We start from the raw sequence: 21,602 nt of genomic DNA on the forward strand, positions 1-21,602 counted from the left end.
AAAATAATAGAATGATCATGGGCATGATACAAATGATCACATTTGAACTCCCCCCTAGCAATGACGTGTAATTTCTCCCAAGTTATAAGCAGCTGGTACTGGGTTTTTTAGAAGGGGTCTTAAGAGTGGTTCCTCCAGCCTCTCAGGGCAGGAAAAATGTTTTATAATGCAACACTTTTGTCATTTAGGAAAGGTTTTAAATGTATTAAAACATGTTTTTAAAAAATATTTTTAAAATATCTTTTAAAAAATAAAGGGAACTTAGCAGTTATAAAGCTAAAATAAATGCAGATTTATTTGGGACAAAAGGATGAAATACCTTCCAGAGGTCTGAAAGGGATTTTTTCCTCTTTTGTGGTTCTGTTTCAGTAGCCATGAGAGGAGTATTTTTTTTCACATACAGCTAGTGGAGGGTATAGGGTGGGGGTGGGGAAACCCTCCTGAGATCAGTTCATGCTGTGGGTCTGGACCTGGGCTAATCCCATTTCCTCCCTTTCTCTTGGAAGAATTTGTTACTTTTGGCTGTGGTTGGGGTAGTTGAAGCTACTAGGAGGAGAACAGTTCTTTTTGTTACCAGCCCGAGAAATACTTGCTCTTTGCTACAAAACTGTTAGGGTTTTGATGAGTTTGAAACAAAAGCTTGAAAGCATAGGGGTGGGTGAACTTATTCTGCTTCATTTTCAGCCCATTCAAATTCAAATGTTACAAGGTTTTGTATTCCACTTGGGAAGAACAGGAGGGAAAGAGAAGTCGAGATCTGGAAAGAATTCAGCAGTGAAGCTGATCAAAGGAAATAAAAATACAATGATGGATGGCAGAAGGCAGAGAGAAAGGAAGGAGAAAAACTGTAATGAAAAATAGCATTGTATGTATTACATAAGCCTCTTTGCACACATACACCTTCCATATAATTAAATGCCATTTGTCATTACCGCTGAGAAATAAGGGAGATTTGCATTTTGTTACTTCTTTGTAGGATAGGTTTTATTTTGCTTGGGTAAACACATTTTACTTTTTTGAAAACAAATATAGTTTTAAGGGGCATGGAGGAAAACAGAGAAAGCATTAAAGTGACAGGGAGCATTTCAGGGATGAAAAATTACTTCATTAAGGCCCAGATGTCTGACGTATTTGCAAGCCTCTGCTTCTTACATGGTTTTGCTAATTTCCTTCTTTATCTTTGGCTTTCCCTCCGTTCCACAAATCTCTTCAAATTTGGATACTCTCATGCAGTTTTTTGCTGGCAGATCTTTGTGGAAGGAAGGTATTAATTATATGGTTAAGCAATAGATCCTCACAGTCGTTGTAGAGCAAGAATCCAGATTAACCTTTCTGTTACACTCATCCTCTGGAAAAATGCTGCATACTCTGGAGCTGTAGAATATTTTACATGTTAGGAAAAGGATTGGATTGCTAAAGATGCAGTGCTGGCTTCCAGGAGAGAAGGCTCTGTTTCTTAGTTTTCTGTGTAAAGCAAGAGAAGTTACTTTGCTTTACTGTGCCATCTTTCCACTTACAATGTTATATTGCACAGGTGACCTGGTTTTATTAATATTTAAATCATGCTAGTCCACTTTCCTGACTATTTCTGCCAACACTGTCTGCCTGCAGGCTTTCCAATTGAGAAGCTGTTGCCAGAAGCTTGTGTGAGGAGGGGGGGAGCAGGGGCATGCTTCCAGCTGTATAGCAACTACAAGCTGCTGCTTGTGCAGCAGGACCCTGGGACCAACATATGTTGGGGGACTCTGGAAGCTTAAGTCATCATGGTATGTAACAAGCTTAGAGATTTCTAGCATTAAGCGACAAAATGATAAGCATTTTCTTTTGCTTTTTGTTCAGATTTTTGACCCAGTAACCTTGGAGGAGGACTGTAAAAGGACCATAAACCCAACTACTGCTGTCATCTATATTTGCAAATTCTTTATTATGATTAGGTGATATTTATGGCTGAAGGCACTTCTGGACCTTCATGTTCTATGACTGGAAGATAGTTTAATTCAATCTCTGATGATTTTTATTCGTCACAGATATAAATCTAGTCCAAAGACTTTTCTAAGTTTGATGCAGCCCCACAGAATTAGAAACAGGGCACAAACCAAAAGATTTGAAGCAGAAATGTTACCTGTACCTTGTTCACAGGACATATACACAGCTTTTTTCATCACTCATTGAAGAACATAAAAAATAAGGTTATCTGACATTCAACAGGGCATGACCATGTGCTTTTCCCTTTTCCTAGTTGCCTGCCACTTTCAGAAATCTCTATCAAAGATAAGTGGTGACTTTGCTATCTAACCATTCCTTCTTAAATTGGCTGTGCATTCTATATATTTTGCACTTTGACATTCTTTGGTCATTTGAACATTAAATCTGTATGCTGAAGTTCACAGGAGGCAGCAGAAATGGAAAATAGCACTGGTCAGGTCGTAGCTTAAGTGTCCACTACTTATACTAACTGCTTTCCTGCTGCTGTTATATTCCTTCCTTGGAAGTAAATAGGAAAAAAAAGTCATCTACCCTAAGTATTAAAACTGGAAAGATGGTCCCTAAGATTTTGTGAACTGCTGCCTTCACTTTTTAAGGGTTACTTTGCTTTATCACTTAAAAACAATGTGTGTACAAACACCTTGAGTTTACTTAATGCCATCTTTCTGGATGAGCTGAAAGCAAATTGTATTCATAAAGCTTTAGCCATACATTCTGCAACTTAAAATTGGTCATCATCAGTCTCTTCTCTAACACTTGATATATACTCAAAATAGGAGTGTTTCCAGTGTTTGTGTAAGGAGATAATATTGTGGATTCATTTTGAAGAGGAAAAATGTGGAGACATGCAGATGAGTTAATGTAATTCCCCAGAATCATACTGAGAAGACTATCAGAGCTGGGAAAGGAACCCAGGTGTTCCAACATCCAGTCCGGAGTAACTGTATCTGCTTTCTATGTCATTCAGTCCCTGTTAGCTGCCTAAGACATTTGAGAACATCCACTGAACTACCTTATATTCACTCCATCCCTGCATGTGCTACTGCACAACATACCTGTCTGGATGTGACTTTGATTTGCAATGACTCTGTCTTCCCTCCCCAGCTACTAACAAATTCTCAGAAGCCATGTTCTCGAGTCTTCTGATGAGGCAAACAGTGCAAAAGGAGCGAGATTTTCAGGTCATATTCAGTTCATCTGAGAGCTATCTCCTACCATTTATTCTTGATTTATACTGCCACTCCAGCAGGACATGGGTTTCCCTGTCTTCCATATCATGTCTGCCAGCTCCAAACAGATGTCTGTAATATCCTGCAGTGTTTCAGGTGGCACCAAGTGCCTGAGTTTAGATAACTGAATCTCTTACTCAGTCCCATCTCTGCAGTTTGTGTAGGTCTATGTCGTATTTAAATGGTTACAGAAGCAGTAGTGTCCTCTACCTCTGGTGCCATACATGCGGCTCACCAGAACTCTCAGGAGTTCTTGAGTTAGTTTTATCATTCACCAACCCATAGGTAAAGCTGCCCTAACTATAACAAAATTACGGCTTCTGTCATTGCATATCCATTGTCTTGCTACCGGTCTGATTTGCTTTCTAATGCAGCATTTCCAGCTAGGTTTATTGGAGAATTTTCTCTTTTTCTTAGACTGTAGATATTGTCATAAATGTCTGTCTCCTATGGCACTGACTTGACAAAATGCTGCTCTAAATTTCATATTGTCTCCAACTGTGCAAATGACTGCTGAGGAGTAATTATGCATTGTAGCCTAAGCTCAGCAGAACAGTAGAGGCTGTTTTTCAGTAGTCACTTTGCTCCATTCTGTGCTCTTGTACAGATCTATGCTCATCTACATAAGTAGTAAGTGCACAGGCTTCCAGGAACCCTGCACACTTGCCATTTTGAGCTTGGGTGAAATGTGCACCAGCACGGTATTTTTAGCACCTCATGTTTTACCAGAAAGGCAACATAAAGGTTATCAAGTTCTTCGAGCCAAAAAAAGTTTGTGTGAGAAAATGCCACTGGTAATGTTTATCCAGAATGTAAAACATGGTAACGGAATAAGTGATATTTTTCTTGGATTCTGGCCAAAACAGAACTGTCAACAAAAGAAAAGTGTGTGGAGTTAGAAGGGAAGAAGGCTATGGAAAAAAAAAAAAAAGGAAAAGGGAAAAAAAGAAAGAAAGAAATTAGAGACCCTTTTGTTTTCCTTTCCCAAGTACTGTTGTGAGAATTTTCTTAGGCATATTTATAAATCCTGTGAGCTACTGGAAACTGCCACATCGTCACCTTACCAACCACGTATCATATTTTAAATTCTCAATGCTAGAAATTTCCAGAGAAGCCCTGTGATTAATCTGTGCCTTCTGTCTTGCTTTGTAGGTGATGAACTGAACAATAGGTCTTGTAGGAATTTGGAAATGCAACAGAAAAGATGTGCTTTTTCTGCAGCTTCATCTCTGAAAGCAAACTGGAATCCTTTAATTTTCACTGCATTGTTCTCTTTCCTTTAGAAAACTTCTGTGAACTGAATATTATTATCCCAGTTGTCTTGATAAGGAGGTTGAAGCAGAGATTGAGAGGCAAAGTATGTATAGCCACTGTATAAGTATACAGAGAAGAATGAAAGGGATATCTGCTGACTGGTGGTGCATGGTGCCCTATAAGGAGTTACTGGGGAAAAGATGTCTATTGGTTTATGTTGGAGCAGTAGTCAGTGCAACAGACCTACACTGCATGTGTGGAGTACAGGAATCCCTGCTTCAGTCACAAATCTGTCTTCCTGGTTAAATTGCTCATAAAATTATCAAGCAAATAATTCCTGTTATTTGCTGGAGGAAGCCTAGCACAGACAGTCTTAATGATACAGATTTTGCTGTATTGTAGAACAGTCAAGCAACTGGCAAGAACCAAAAAGGTAGTGAGCTGACATGGCCTTTGTGAAATTAGGTCTTACTCTATGATAGACACAGGTTTATACATTTCTCTTGAAGTATTTTGGAAACAGTTTCTTTGCAGTGGCTTAGAGAAGGACTCTCAGTGTGTGTCAGTAATTTACTTCCAGCTGTGTACAGCTATCCTGCAGGACCAGCTTTGTAAAGAAGAAAGCAATATTTTCCTTCCACGCTGGACAGCCCTGTTGCTTACTTGGTGCACAGTTTGAATAATTCTCCCGTCAAAAATGCTGCATCTGAGTTTGCAAATAAATTGCTCTAAAATGTACTCAGAAGAGAGCAATTTTACTAATTTTGTAAACCTTTCCACTGCAAAACCAAAATGAAATTCAGTCAGTTCATTCTTTCTGCCACCTTCAAGTTGAGAATTTTGTTTGCCAGTCTCCTCTCCCAGTTTGAATGCCACAGTAATTTAAAATTTTTTGGGTCATATTGCTCAAAGTGAGTAATCTCATTCATTTGTCTGTGTCTCTGCTTCGTGATCCAGTAGAACTGCAGTCTTAGCAGTTGCCTCTGCTGAAGACTTTGGCTGATTTGTGCCATCTTTCTCTTAATCCATCGGAGAGAACTCAGTTTACCATGACTCTTGTAATGTGGGTGCTGAGCCTCAACATCACCAGTTCACATGGGCTTCTGGGGGTATTTCAGGGTGTTTTGAAGCTCAGGTCAATGGCAAATGCTGGAAGAAGTTGTGTCCAGTTGCAGAGCACTGTGTCTCTTCTGCTGTACTTAAATAACCAATACAGGTTTCTGTCTTAGATTCCAAGTCAGGAAACCACTTCAGCACATGTATGTAGCCTTGCCATCTTGAATTCATTGCATCTTTATGTTCAAATACACAAGGATGTGTATGTGGAAAAAAGGTTTCCTTGCAGGTGCATTTCGTTGTTTTTATTGATCCCACATCCGTAAATGGAGCTTTGTAAATGCAAGACAGTTTAGGTGCAAGTATCTTAATTAGGCTCTAGGGCTACTGCAAAGACATACAGAAGGGAGAGATGAATGCTAACTAAATAAATAAAGTAAAATGGAATACCTGATGCTTCAGCATGTAGTTTCAGTTGCTCCTGCTATTAGCAAAACCACAAAAAAATCAGACAATAAAATGGCAAAAAATGAAGGTACATTGTCAGGGTTCACTGTCAGAGAATAGCCTTGAAATTTTTTTCAGGTTGTTGTCTTGAAGGGCAGCAGAGATTACATTTTTCAGGTAAGGTTAGGTAAACAACAACAAAAAATGCATTGTCTGTTACAATATTTGTGCTACGAAGGGTTTCATCTTGAAAAGAGCAAATCTGCTTCACCCGATCAGAGTCAGTTTCAGTGTAGCTGGAGAATTACTTTTTCAATAGGCTAATCACAAAGCAAAACTTAGATACAGTGCCACAGACAACTGTGTCTTCACAGGAAGGAACAGGAGGAACAGGGAGATGGAAAAAATTAATTGTCCAATGTGAAAACCTAATTTCAGTGATTTAGATAAAAAAGCTTTGCTGGTCAAGATTTTTCTTCCCAGGAAACAGAAGGTCTGGACAACACTTGGCACCATTTTGATTTCCAACTTGTTTTAGATCTTTGTACAAGTTCATCAAAATCCAGGAAGTTATTTTTTGGCAAAATCAGGACTCTTCAATGTATTTCCATTAGACACATCTCTCAAGGGATTAGTTTCTCTTTCCTCCTCCCCTCCCTCTCCTCAGGATGCAAAGTGATTATCTAGCAGTACTTAGCTGTGTTTATTTTTCATTACCATGCAAGTTTTATTTAATTAAGGAGCAGATATATTGGTACAGTGGATGCACAGAACGGCTAGGGGTCTGCTTTAAAATTGTATGGATGTGCAAAACCTTTGCCTTGGCATGTGCTGCTTTTCTGTAAGCCAGCTGAAATGAGTACTTCACACTGAAGCCAGACCATTTCTTTGTGACAGGCTTTATTAGTCCTAGTCTTTTGATCATCTGCACACTGAGTATACTCAGGCAACAGATACCCTGTATTTTTCATACTTTGGGAGAGGAGTTTCCCAATTCCAGTGCAACCAAAAGGGCTGAAATGCTATTGTGTTTCAGAGCAACAGTACAAAGTCAAAAAAACCCCCAACCACAAGAGGATACCCAACCTTTTTCACTTCCATTTATCAGGAGAGATGAAGAAAGGGCTTCGGCTGAGCATGAGAATGGAGCTATGTTCATTGCTGCACAACTCCAGCAGACTTTGGCTGACCTGGACGAGGAGTTAGAAGGTATGGAAGTATGTAACTTCTGAAGTACGAAAGAGAGGCATAGCCAGGAGTTGCAGACTCAAACTGTACTCTGAGACATCTGCACATTTCTCACTTGGATTGTAGGGAACAACTCACAGGTCTGAGACAAACTGTGGTCCACCCAAAGTAGTTGCTTTCCCTATGCTTCAGGAGCAGCTGCTCTTTATAGACTCACACTGAATATTTTTCAAGCTACTTATCAGATTGTCATTTTATTTCAGTGTCTGCTAGCAAAAAGAGTTGAACAGCAGTTTATAGGCATGTTTTGTAGTCCAGGGTTGGTATAGTTTCACTGTCTTCAGCGAAGCAAAATCAATTTATCAAACCAAATTCATCCCTGCGTTTAATTAACAATGTTTCTGATGTGGATTTTGTCATAATGAAGTGGGAGACATTTTTGTACCCACTGCCTCCTCTGTTAGAAACATTTTAAAGATAAAAATCAGAAAAGGTGAAAAGAAACAGAAGAGAAAAATGTCACCATGCGCCCCTCTTTTTCCTACTGTGATAAAAGTATTTCTCAGTTAATGGTTTGTCACCAAATGATCTTGAATACTTCTCTTAAACTTCTGAACTTTACTTTAGTACTTTTGTGCTGGACTTAAGTGTGATTCAATTTCTATGAGTTCTCTCACATTGCAGTTTCTTAGCTTCCGTGTTGTAACCCTTGATTTATATCAGCAAATTTGAGAGCAGAGTTAAGCTTCTTGCACAGTGAGGCTTTCTAGAGTCACTGGTAAAGAAGGGTGAGAAGAATGGAGAAAAAACACAAGTACTGTTTCTTTGTTTGCTTGCTCAAGGAAATCCTTCAGCTGGACTGTTATTACTAACCAGGTCTGGGAAACGTAATTTGTAGTTGCTCACTGTTTCTCAGAAACATTTCTCCTTTGGAGTCATGTGGTGAAATACTTATCACTGAAAGAAGTTAGTCAAAGATAAGGAATGAACAATAGATTAAATTCTGCTTTCAGCTGCATTTGTGTGTTTCCCACTGGCTGAAGCAAGACGACTGGAGAACTATTTGGCTGATCTTAATCAGCAACCAGACAATAAAAAGGATTCAGATCTGTCCTTTCTGTAATACAGGCATTAATATATTTTTGTTAGTTTTAATGAAATCTGATCCATTTAAGCTTGTACTGGCTGTTTGTGAAATTTCAAGTTATATTGCCTAAATACTGCCTACATGTAATGTTGTTTGTGTATTTGCAGCAGTGGAGGGTATAAGCAACTCTGACTCTGAGTACATCGATGAAATGTGGAGGCCACATACAACAAAAGTCGAGGCTACCCAAGATATTACCATTTCTGTTCCAGTAACAGTCATAGATGATGCTCCGGAAGTTAGCACCTCTAACTCTGCTGGAAGTGAAGAGGCAGAGACAAGATTGTCACAAAACATCTTGGCTGACTCTGTTATTACAGGGAACTTTACAAATAAAAACAACAATGCAGGTTCCTTTGATAAGGGACACACAGATGGTGGAGCTCTATGCATTTCCAAGGACTTAATATATCAGCACCCATCTGAAAATGAATTCAGCCTCTTGCCTGTGGAACAGAGGAGAGATATGTTTGAGTCTCTCACATCCTCTTTTGAAAAAAGAAGTGAAAAGAGCTTCAGACTGGAAATACCACACAAGCATGGTGTCAAGTCTGAGGAATGCAAGTCTAAGCTGAGTCCATCTCACTCCAAGGTCACAGCTGAAATCAGTACAGCAAAAGAGAAGATAAATCCACTTAATGAAAGTAGTAACAGGGAAAGATCTCTGAAAAAAAGTAAATCAGAATTAGAAATCAAATGGCCACCAGCAAAAAAAAATGAAGTAGAAGACGTTCCATCAACATCCACATGGTATCACCGTGCCCAGAACTCAGCAACAAACTATGAACCTAAAATGGGTTTGACAACTTTTAAAGTTGTCCCTCCCAAACCTGAAGTAAAACATTTTGATAGAGGAGTTTCACTTTCCACTGGTGCCATTAAGATAGATGAACTAGGCAACCTTATATGCCCTAACTCTGATATCAGTAAGCACATACCAGGTACCTATGGTGATGAAAGTGAGGAAATTTGTCTTGGGAAAGTGAAGGCATTCTGGAGGTCAAGTTCTACAGAAAAGCAAAGTGATGACTCTGCTGAGCATCTGCCTAAAAAGTCAGCAGTTGCCACAAACTCTAAGCCTTTTACTATAAAACATGAACACAAACCGGTCTGTCTTGCAGCTCCAAAACCTGTAGCACCACCATTTGTTACCACTCAGGTAGCTGAAAGACAGTCAGAGAATGAAAGGACCAAACCACCTCTTTCAGTTGTACAGTCTCAGCTAACACCATTAGTGGCCCCAACCATGAATAAGGACAAGCTGGAGCTTCCATTTATAAAGCCACATAGAAGAACTTCAAGTCAGTATGTTGCCTCTGCCATTGTAAGACACATCAATGCAACTACCTTTAAGTGTGACCCTATGGAATATCACGAGAAAGATGAAAATAAGCAAGGGGCAGGAGAGGTTAAAAATGAAGCAGAAATTTCACCCAAAAGATGTATTGCCATAGCCAAATATAGCCCTGTGGACACAGAATCAGCAGAAACAAGAGAAACGCTTTCAAGTATTTTTACTTGCAGTCAGAAAGCATCACACAGGTTTACACCTGGTGATAGTTCTGGCATGGAAAACAAAGTAGTTAACACCAGGTCACCAAATCAAGCAACGTCTCTGAGTTTCTATAAGTGTGTCCCACTTATTAAATCCTCTTCCAAGGATAACAACATTGCAGAAGATGATAATGGTTTAAACAGAAAACAAAGTATAGCTGAGAAAAAGACACATCTTTCTCTTGACCAGAAATGTGAGACTTCAACCCATACTACTTCAGCCTCATCTCTTAAGTCTCCTGATCTCCAAGGAGTTGTATCTTCTTTCAGTACACCTTTGCGAGTCACCAAATGGCCTCCTGCTAATGGTGTACAAGTTAGTTTGCTAAAGGCTTCACCTGAGCTAGATGGTGCAGCAGCAAACACGGGGTCGGAACTGGAAGAAAAACGTGATTCAGAGAGTAATGCTATCAATGAACTGGATGTTAATGTACAGACCAATATCTTTGGACCAAAGAAGAAGTTCAAACCTGTCACCCAAAAACCAGTTCCAAAAGACACATCACTGCACAGTGCCCTAATGGAAGCCATTCAAACAGGAGGGGGAAAAGATAAACTCAGAAAGGTAAAGTGGAGACCTTTTTTAGCTTGTTTGGACTGCAGAGCCCTCTATTCATCCTGTCAGACAGCAGAGGTTTTATAATTGGTACAGTTTCTGGTGAGCTGGAGTATACAAGGCATTTGAAAAATTTATAATGGTAAAATACAGACCAAAGCCTCTGCTTATTCTTCACATCCTGTACATAATACAACACCACTGCTGCTGCACTAGCTAGAAGAGACAGAGGGTGCAGAGACACAGCTTGAAGGAGAGGTAATTGAGGTCAGCATGAGAGCCAAACTCACATTTCAGTGTGCTGCATAAAACCAGGAACACACAGCGCTGAGTAAACCTGTAAATACCTGAAATGAAAGAAAGAGAAAGCCCTGCGTTTTGTATACGAGGTGATACTAGTTTTCCACTGACTTCATGCTCAGATGATATGAGATGGCATCTCTAAGTACAGTGTTATTGTCTACACATACCCTCACTGCTCAGTGTGAGGGTTGTAAAAGCAGGCGTGAAAGAAGACAGATTAGTCTCCATAGCTTGCACAAGTGTCAAAAATACTGTTAATAGTGTTTCCCAACTACCACTAAGTAAATGCCTAGTAACAATGTGAAGTTTATTCTTTCCATATTCTAGGTTTCAGACGGTGCACTAAATGGCAATTACAGGAAACTTTCGTATGCTGAGCCAGAGAATGAGCGCTCAGCCCTTCTAGCAGCAATTAGAGGCCACAGTGGTGCCTCAAAGCTGAAAAAGGTAAGAAATCAAAATGGTTGGTGGTCTTTTTTCTGTGTAGTCTGTTCCTGATGGAAGTTTTGAATAAACCCTGATACCAAACAAACTAAACAGTGTGCTGCAAAGAGAATATTGAGGGGGAAATAACATGACCAAAGACGAGATCCAGCTTACACAGATGTCATAGCAGGTCTGATCCTATCCTCTGCTATAAAACTTAACAGTCTTTCAAAGGAGGTACTCTTAGCTGATCAAGAAGCACATAGAAATCTGAATTAGTTCCAGGGAGTATACGTCAAATGTTCACCATTTTCACATTTAGGTGGGGGTGGGTCTTGTACTTTAGGAGTATGCAGTTAGATTACTATATTTACATTACATTCGTTCACAGTTACCTGAAAACACACTAGGGCTTCATCATGCATGCTGTTTAGCTGTTAACATGAGCTGGTGCACACAAGTTCTATGCCAGTAATTGATGTTGATGGAACATCCACTTTCACCACAGCTGGATGGTTCCTTCTGTCTGATAGATTTACTTAATCATTAAAGCATCACTTATTCCTAAAAGCAAAAGCTGAATTGAAGCTTTAGAGGTTTTTAACCCAGTATACTAATCCTGCCGAAGATGTGTATTTGGCAAGGAGCTTCACATTTCCCTTGTGTACTGACTCAGGCCATATCACATACCCAGGTAGCTGGCATTAAATAGAAAAGATCTCTTGCCTGTGTTAGGAAATTACTTTCATCCCTCAGATATCTTACTGCCATTGCTGCATGTAGGATACAGCTTCCTGTGAGCCTAAAAGTGCCTTCCTCTGAGCCTAGGCAGCAGCCATCTTCATACATAACTGCATTCTGCATTCATTTGAACAAATGTACATTTGGGGGGAAAAAAGGCTCTGACAATGAAGTGGTGGTGTATTATCACAGACTTTTTGGAATACCCTCCTCCAACAGAGTAGCTTTTAAAGGAAGTTGCCTAAAAAGGGTACATTTCTTTTTCACACCATGTCACCTGTGCTAGTTAAATTACTATGTTTGTACGTGTACAGGGTAAGGTGTAGATGTGCTACAATGTATGGGCTGTCACTTTCATGTTATCTCAAATGTTCCCTTTTTTTATCTGACATGACATTATTCCAATATATTGTATGTATGTATGTGTGTGCTTGTGTTTAACAAAGTAATAGAATATAGGAGCTCTCTAAATGTGAATTAGATTTGATGGGAGATGAATGCTTTTATTTTTCACTACAGAAGTTTTGTGCCTCATTTTCTCTGAGAAAGGAATGCTGATACTTCTTGAAAAGCTCCCATTTGGCACGATACCGAATTTCCTAATAATCACTGAATCGTTTTAATTACTAATAAGTTACTATGATTATTACTAGTAACGTTATTAATGGCAAAAATACTTGCTAAACAGTTGACAGAAAAGCTGGCTTAGTCTGAAAGATTCCCTTCTCCACCTGCATGCATTTAAAATAGGATGAGTTTCCAAGCTGATAATTTGTGAAGAAATTTTAGTTTCAGAAATTCCACAGAAGCAGACTTGGAAGAGCAAACCATTTGTTTTGTTCTCAGTGCTTTCACATATCTCTCTGGTCTTAAAAAAAGAACCCACAAAACCCCACAAAACCAACAACAACAAAAACCACCAACACCCCCCCCCCCCCCCATTAGCTCTAATGGCAATTTTTTCATAGCAGCCATGTCTCACAGTTGAGGACTAGAAGAGCCTCTCTGTCATCTGAGATTATTTATGTGCAGCCTAGACTGCAAAAAGGAATGAGATTCCTGGGTGGCTACTGCAGCCTTCTTAAATGTTCCAGATTCCAAAACCTTTGTTGTTGTTTCCAAATAAACACCAAGTCTCTTACCTTATGTGCCAAGAAGAGTTAAAGGATACTGGAGCTTGCAATAAATAATGAGTGCCTTTCTGAGACAATGCCAAATACTTGATGCTAGTAATCAGCCCAGCTGAGTGATGTGAGTGAATAGTAACAGATGTTCAACTCCATGAGCACACAAAAGTTCTATGTGTTTTACATCATTCAAGCAAAGTAAAATCAGGGTACTGAAAGTGTATCAAATGTCAAATAATTACAGTTTAGTCCTGCTTGATATTAATCACCTCCCTTCAATTGCATCATGAGCAGATCTCTTCATTGGCCTCTGAAGAGCTGCAGAGTTTTAGGAATGCAGAACTGTCCTTGCAGAAGGCAGAAGACCCTCAGGAAGAGCAGCTTTGTATCCCACCTTCCCCTGCCCAGCCGCCACCACCACCTCCCCCTCAGCTGTCAGCAGCAGCCCCTAAGTCCTCTGCCATGGTTCCTGATTACCCAGTAGATGCAAGGCAAGCCCTAATGGAGGCCATTCGCTCTGGTGCTGGAGCAGCAAAATTGAGAAAGGTAAAGGTACTTTTATATATTTTATTGTGGATGAAGCAACCTGTGTCTGCTGTACTGTGAGAGACATTTCTAAGCTATTCTAACCGCACATTTCTTTATTCCATCAGAAGAAGACACGTGCAGTGTTTAACTGAATCAAACACAAGGAGTGTATTTCAAACTTAATATTAAAACTGAAACGTGCCTGTGCATATATGCAGCCCATATGAATAGGCAGTAATGTACTTTTTTTAAGAGAACATCAAGAGCATTAATATAATACCAGAAAGCATTTTCATGCGCTTTCCATTCTTGTGAATCTGCAATACCACTAGGTGTGCTTTGGGCAAGGTGAACCTAAGAAAGATTAGGTATCTAACCTTGAAGAAAACTTAGAAAATTTAGAAATAAGTACTCTCTCCTCTCAACTTCAGTAGTGTGTTCTGGACCTTGATTCCCGACACTTAACCTTGGTTGCACCTGTTGAGAGCTGTCAGTACAACCGTAGTGTCATTCTAACATCTACCTTACCTTTATTCATTGGGTGCTGTGTCTTTCATTTCTGTGGCCAGCTATGGGTCAGTCAATCTCCAGATGGCTCAATTGCCTGGGTGTGATTTTTAGAGTACCTTCACTTATCTCTTTGATTGACATTTGTTCTTTCTAACCTTAAGTTACACTGCATTTTCTGGTAAAATGAAGCAGGTCAATTGGTCTCAGCAGAGTCATCCAAGTATTACATTGCAGTATCAAGAATAGACTTTGATCCAAGGACTTCGGGGAACATACAAAACCAGATGCAGTTTTCTCAACACATGATTTAGCTATGTCAGCCATGATGTGTAAATAGCTTTAACCTCACTTACTTGTCCTCTTTAAAATAATTGTAAAAATAGTCAAATTTTAACAATAGAAAGTAGCCCCCTGTTTGCTAAAGTCATGAACTTTAAGGGTAAAAGATCCACTGTGCAGGAAGGGAGAAGAGAAGTTGTTGCAGGTTGACCTTGCCTTGCTGAGAATCAGAGTCTGCACCACACAGGCTGTAATTGGGTCAGCCAAAACAAACCAGTGCAAAATTAGGTACCTGAGGGAAGTGCCAAGTATAGGTAAGACAGTGTGTGCACAGGTCTCCTGTCTGTTTTTCAATCCATTTCTTGGAGTACTGTGCTTGCTGTGGCAAATAAATCCTACTTTGTTTTGAAGAAATGTCTTTTGTTTTATTGCACACTATTGCTATCCACAGACCCCTGAAAGAAAATTCTTGTGGATGCCAAGCCCAATTTGGCTTGCTCAGTAAAATGGTTATTCTCCAGTGCAGTGTGGTTCAGAGACCTGCCAGAAAGTCATTGGGACTACAGGGAATGGAGACACAGACATGTTACTGAAAACAGGTGAATTTACCAAAATGGAAAAGTCCTGACTATGTGCAAGAAGAGACCTTTTCCTTCAGTTCTCAAAAGGGTCTGTCAAGGAACCTGACAGGTGTTTAACACATCCAAACTACAATAGCAAGTCATGGAGATTGCATTAAGTAAAGCCATCAACCAGAATGGCTGAATGTATCTCGCTAGCAAGGAGCATGATTCCCAGCCACACAGTATGCCTCCTGTACAAAGGAGAATCAGTTGATCTAGGAAATAAACAGCTGATCTGAGACCAAACTTTTGCTAATTCTGGTGAACAAAACTCAGGTCTTAGAAATTTACCAGTTGAGCTTCTGGTGTTAAAAGTGAGATGTTTTTTCCTTAGATTGTTTCAAGCAAGTTTTATCACAATTTCACATTCTTAATATCTTTATGTGTAGTTTTTAACTTTCTATTTCTGTCTCAGAAAATTAAGAACAACTTAGCTAGGTTTCTGAAATTCTGTGTATCTTTGCATGTGTATTTTTGTGTCTGTGTAACTTGCCTTGGGATTTGCCACGATTATCTGTGGAAAAAAACATAACTACACATGCAAATAACCCGTTAGATGTCTAGCTGTAGGTATAGTTGCAGCACAAGTCCATGCAGGATTATAAATCTTACCCAACAAAGAGAAGCTATAAAAGTTGCCTTAGCTTACATACCATCTACTCACTTTAGGCAGAGTTGTACCCAGGGATTTGTTAGAAATATTGCAGGGAAATGTGCCTGCAGAAGGTGGGGAAGACAAGTTGCACAGCTGAAAAACAAGTTTTTGCTTATTGTAAACTGGTCACTGTAGACTACATTTTAATGGCACATACAAGAGACATTCTACACCCTTCACACATTTCCCAATAAAGACTTCAGCTGCATCTAAGCAGTCTTTGCTTTTTGCTCACTGCAGTTCTAAAAACTAATTTGACTCCATCACAGTACCCACAAGCGTTCATGCCAACGTTCAGCATTGGCACTTAGTCACATGAACTTTTGATATGTGCAGTGTATCACTCTGTTGGCAACCAAAGGAGCCAGGTAAGGTAATTACTGCACCCATTACAGTGAGTCCCTGCTATACACTGCAATAATTTGAGGTCGGTTGCCAACAAGTTATGTACATGAAGTGCCTTCTAGGAAGCATGGCCTAGTTCCATACCTTTAGTTCAAGCAGTGGACTATTATTCTCACATAATCAGAGGTATATAACTGTGAATAAAGAAATACTGTGTCTTGTCATCAGTGTCAATGGGTGCAGTGACAGAGATTACAGACAAAGCCACAGCTGGTATTGGCTTTGATACACTGGAAATGTGGCAGGAGGCCCCACCAAAAGGTTGGCCAGGCTTGATATGCAGGTAGTCAAAGGAGCTTTAAAGTGATTCTAGTTCCCATGAACAGTGAGAGGCAGTCATTTGCATGCTGTTACTCTGTTTGAATTGAAATACAAAATTTAATTTGAACTCTTCACCTTGCTAATAATGTTTACTGTGACCTCCATTTTTCACAGAATTACACAGAATTATTGAGGCTGGAATAGACCTTCTGCCATGGTTGCCAAGGCCAAAATGGAAGAGTTAGACTTGATCAAATAAATTATTCCTGTTTAGCTTTTGTGGTAACCTTAATTTATATCTTTCCAATAGAATTAAAGCTCAGTAACTTTGATTTTGAAAAAGCACCCTAGTGTGCCTATTTAAAATGAAGCATGTGCTTGGATGACCTGAGAACTAGGAAGGAAGATAATCATTTGTTTCAGTGTATTTCTGAATCAAAGTCCTTGGGAGTTTCCTTTATTCGGTCAGGAAGCAAAGTACTAATCAATTGATTTTTATGACCAATGACAGCTAACCAATACTGAACAGATTTTGACTGTCAGATGTTGTGTACTTGCAGCCTGGGTTTCTGTTCATCCCACAAAATGAAGGAGGTTCACAGAAAAATACATCAGCTATGTTGCAGTAATCATGTAATTGCTACTGCAGTGCCTAAGGTTTGGAGGTTTTAGGGGACATTAGCGCCTTTCATTAGACCAACTCCTACTACGGCTTGAAAAAGCAGGTAAGCTTTAAGTAGTCTCAAGTAGCTGATGAAGAGACTAAGATTGAAAACAGCCCCACAGGAGAATGTTTGGCTAACAATGTCAAGAGTTACAGATTTAAAAATCTCTTGAGTGATTGCGTGCTTTTCTTTATTGTAGGTCCCTCTGCTCATTTGAATGTATAAAGAACAGGTAATTGGAAAGTCTAAGTCTGTATGCACACATCATCATCATCCACGGTCTGAAGTGGCAAAAATGTCAAGAAGTTTAGTTTATTCTCCTGTCTACAAGCCAAAATAAGTTGTAGTTAATTTTCTGTGTGTTCCTGCATAATGGTTCTAAGGGGAAAATATGTTGCTCCAACGTAAAGCTTTTGTGCCAAGGAATTGTGTTTTGCCTCTGAATAATTAAGGTTGCCAATAAACTATTCTTGTTGGCAGGTTAAGAAGAATATAAACACTATGCAGTCCTGTGTTAATTGTGTTTCTGGGCAAATTAAAAGGCTTTGCTAGCTATCTGAAAAGTAATACTTATTGCAAATCGTTAAAAATACGTAGCTATTTTAAATTATTTACTTCTTATTTGATTTGGCAAAGGGCCGTAAGCAATTGAGGTGAAACCCAGCATAAAGATCTCTTAAAAACAATCAAAGCAAAAAGGTACATTATGATGAACATGAATTGTCATAGGCTGGAGTCATTTTTTAAAATTAGATTAACTTTGTGTTTCTGGTGGAGCTCTGAGAAAGCAAGTAATCAGTAATGAATGTCAGACAGTGTCTATCAAAAAGTTACTTAAAGGGGTATGATGTATAGAATGCTACTGTGCAGAGATATACTGAGCCCTAGTAACATCTATGGCACTTTAAAAATATTGAGACACTTTAAAGTATATTTATTTGCAAAATACTGTGAAGGCTATAAATAAGATTCAGAGTACTGAGTAGAGGTCCAAGGTTTAGAATTCATTCCTGCACTGCAAAATGAAGTGAAGTTGGTTTAGATCAGCAACCAGGACTTTTGACATCTCCTGTTCAGGTCATGCATAAGTTGGTCCTCTGTTTCCAATTTGTATGGCTGTTGTATGTTGTCTCACAATTATTTATAGCAGCATCTCTTTCCAGTGTTGACTACTTTGGTAGTTATTGTTGCACATATTTTGAAACTTATTAACTTAAAAAGGACAAATGAAAACACTTTTTCACATTTCCTATATTGTAATGAAACTGAAGAAAGGAAGTTTGTACATTTACATTTTTGTAATCACTGACCAGAATAATGGCAGACTCTTTTTTCCTTGGAGCTGAAATTTTCAATGTGTAGCTGTGTAATGTTGGAAGTATCTGAATCTTTAGCCGTCTGCATTTAATGTATCCATATATTATATATTGCAAAATACCAATGTCTGTTAGTGCCACGAATAAAAACAAAGTCAAAACCTGACATGGCTTTGAAAGACTCTTTTAGTCCAATGTTTGACATTGACAGAAAGAGAAGAGAACAATAGATGGACGTAAGCAAACCACTGTGCAGTGTTCAGTACCTCAGGTCAGAGTAAAATGTCTCAAGCCAGGGAAGAACTCAAAACCAGTAACATGGGAACACTGTAGAAATCACCAACTAGAATCAAGATGCCAGAGTTATGTGCATCTTTTAAAACAATACTGTTCTGATAATGATCCATTTCCTCATTAGGGAAGCTAATGCATTCAGAATCGAGATGCTCTGTCACACCTTAGGATAAATAAGATCACCTCTTTTGACCAGTTATCCTTCTTTTGCCTTTTAAAGTCTCAGTGTGCTTTAGATCAGAAATATTAACCTGTTAAAAACACCATCACAGGAAAGTATTCAGTCACTCATAAGTTTCAATGCTGTAGATAGTCCCACCAGCAGCAAACACAGCTTCCTTGATTAGGTACTCATTGTGAGTCTCCTTGTCCTTGGTCTTGCCTGAAGGTCCATCCTTACTCCTGCCCCTTTAGTGTAATAGATTTATGGGTACTTACTTTCCAGTGTAAGAGATCCAAACCCGAATTTTGAGATAATAAGATCTTCCAGCTTTTTGCAGTGCAAAGATTCTGTTTCTGAGTGCTGGCACTGTATAGAACAAAAGTTTAAAAAAGATGTATTCATGGATAAATTTCTGGGTATAAAATTCTCATGTATAAAAAACTACTAAGAACAGCTGCAATATGAGATGTCAGCTTCACTGCAACAGCAAAAAACTTACAAGAAATCCCTCTGACTCAATCACAGTTCAAGCTAAGAACAGAGGGAGAGTTCATCTGTCTACAGTAGGAAGTTAGACTGGGTGTTCATTCCCTTTTCTTCTTGATGACAGTTGTGTATGTTCTTAATGCTGTTGAAATCCTGGAAGCAGCTTAATTTAACCTTATGTTAAAGGAAATTTTATGGGAACCCAAAAAGAGAGTGACAACAAAATGTTTAGATGGCCTTCATGTCTTTGAGGCCCTGGAGGTGATAAGAGGAGGTGCACCTCCAAACCGTGTGAGAAAAGGATGGGAGTCAAAAATAACAAAGTGCTGCATCTTTGAAACAGATGGGAAGGCAACTGGGGAGAAGAATACCTGTTAAAATAAAGATAAAACAGTGGGCTTAGTGGGAATAAGCTGTGGGAAAGTGGAACTGTAACATTCACATACACCTCAATAAATAGCCACTGGCTCTGCAGGTCTTGGACACTTGGCTCCACACAAGGCCACTTGGCTCACCTTGCGGCTGTGGTCCTTCTCTTCACTGGTTTGTTAGTTTGTATCTTAGCTCATCGTGGTGGCACTGGCTGGACTATATTTCTCACAATCTTGTGGCACAAAACAGATTTTATTTCAAAGCCACTTATAATGAAGTATATTTATAGGTAGGACCATTCCATGTAACTTCCTAGTAATGCCTTTAGTAGTCTTCATTTGGGAAGCAATCGTGCATCGGTGGCTTAGTGCTTATCGGGCAGGCACTTTTTAAGGTCTTAGCCTCCTCATCCCTTCATTTACCCTCCTTCAAGACTTGGAAACTGGATTCAGAAGACATGCTCTGGCACAAATTGGCATTCAGTCTGTGGAACCAGGCTTTATCTTATCCAGAATACCCTTGAAATGTGTCTGGTAAAGACATTGTGTCCTCAACACCAAATGTTTTCACTTGTGTAGCTGCTCTCACTGGTCCATACTGTTTGCTAGTGCAGACACAGCCTGCCTGGAGATACCTGTGCCACTAAGGGTAGTCCCTGACATGTCTTTTCAGGGTGCTTATAGATGGACAATCTGCAGCCTTGTTTCCTTTTTTGCAGGACTAAAAGAAGGATGGTGAACTCCCCTCTTTCCCAGCATATTCCTTACATCTCCCTACATGCTCTTACCTCAGTTCACCTGGAATAAAGACTCTGATGTATGCCAGATTCATACTGTCCTTTGTATTATCATTTTCAGTAATGTCTTGAAATGAAGCAAAAAATAGTATCACCAGGGAAATTTAATGGAGAATTTGGAATTGCCATCTTTATTCCTTGTACAGGCTTAAGTCAATGTTCAGGACTTAGAAATATCTAGTCTCACATATCAAAGTCTGTGGGTCTTCCCTCCCCTTTTTCACCTGCTTTTGTTAATTTATTTAATTTTACTGAGCTCAGACTATTCATCATCCATAAAGCCAGCATTAAGTCACTCCAACTAGGCATTTAATTTTAAATAATAATACTGGTTGTTGGCTTACTGGTTGTTTGACTTATGTGACTTAATTTTTTTCTTGTATAGACAGCCTGCTAACTTGCAAAATATTGGACCAAAAGACATGCACATCAATCTACAGAGTTTCAAACATGGCATTCAACTTCCTGTGCACATACAAGTGATTCGCACATTTTATTGCTACACTTACCACAGCCAAAAACTGTCACTTCATCACCATGTAGGAAAAAAGAAGAGAATGAGAGATGCATGATGAAACAATGGAAAATGCCATTCCAAGATTGTTTGCAATGTTTCCCCTCTAATCACTCCAGAATAGAACGAAGCAGTTCAGTGCTGCTTAGTATTGAGCACATGGTTTAATTTTAATACAGAGATCTGTGCAAATCTCGATTTGAGTCTGTTTATCTGGATGAAATGTCCATACATTTGTTCTTTGTTGATGCAATACAGAAAATAGTTGTCTTCTACAACAGTTTTATTATCAAGCTTTATGTATGTAGAGCATTTGTGTGTACTGTTGAGTTACATGTACTTTACACATGTACATGTACCAATGTGCTTTGCCACTGAGACTTCTGTTTAGATTTATGAGACTATTCCTGTTCTTATTCCACTTGTTGCTGTTGGACACCCCTCCTGTAGCTGTCATAAAGGTTGCATTTCCCCACTTGCAGAAGATGACCTCTGCAATGACAGAGTTTCTTTTTCAAAGATAAAATGAAGCAAAGAAATTTCTGATTTTTCAGTAGTGTTTTTCTAGGTTTGGTGCAAGATTGTTCTGATCTGCTGTTCATGGCTTTCTTTGCTGAGTAGGGTCTGGAGTTTGATTCTTTGTTGATGCCTTCATTTGGTTGGAGAAAGTTTCCAGGTAGTTGGATTCCTGGGGTTGTTCATTAAAGTATGCTAAGATGAA

The 21,602-nt window shown here is 39.2% G+C and overlaps 1 protein-coding gene across 1 annotated transcript in view; it reads left to right on the forward strand.

The window, feature by feature from the left end:
* COBL (cordon-bleu WH2 repeat protein) overlaps positions 1-18,416 on the forward strand; it is a 161,778-nt gene extending 143,362 nt beyond the window's left edge. The window contains exons 12-16 of the mRNA XM_054164038.1: positions 7,081-7,181; positions 8,415-10,426; positions 11,048-11,167; positions 13,309-13,560; positions 17,140-18,416. Of these exons, the coding sequence (XP_054020013.1) occupies positions 7,081-7,181; positions 8,415-10,426; positions 11,048-11,167; positions 13,309-13,560; positions 17,140-17,157 (2,503 nt within the window). The 3' untranslated portion in view covers positions 17,158-18,416. The remainder of the gene's footprint in view (positions 1-7,080; positions 7,182-8,414; positions 10,427-11,047; positions 11,168-13,308; positions 13,561-17,139) is intronic.
* The last annotated feature ends 3,186 nt before the right edge of the window (positions 18,417-21,602 follow it).

The sequence above is a fragment of the Dryobates pubescens genome, chromosome 9 (genome assembly GCF_014839835.1).
Source record: "Dryobates pubescens isolate bDryPub1 chromosome 9, bDryPub1.pri, whole genome shotgun sequence".
In the NCBI taxonomy this organism is placed as follows: Eukaryota; Metazoa; Chordata; class Aves; order Piciformes; family Picidae; genus Dryobates; species Dryobates pubescens.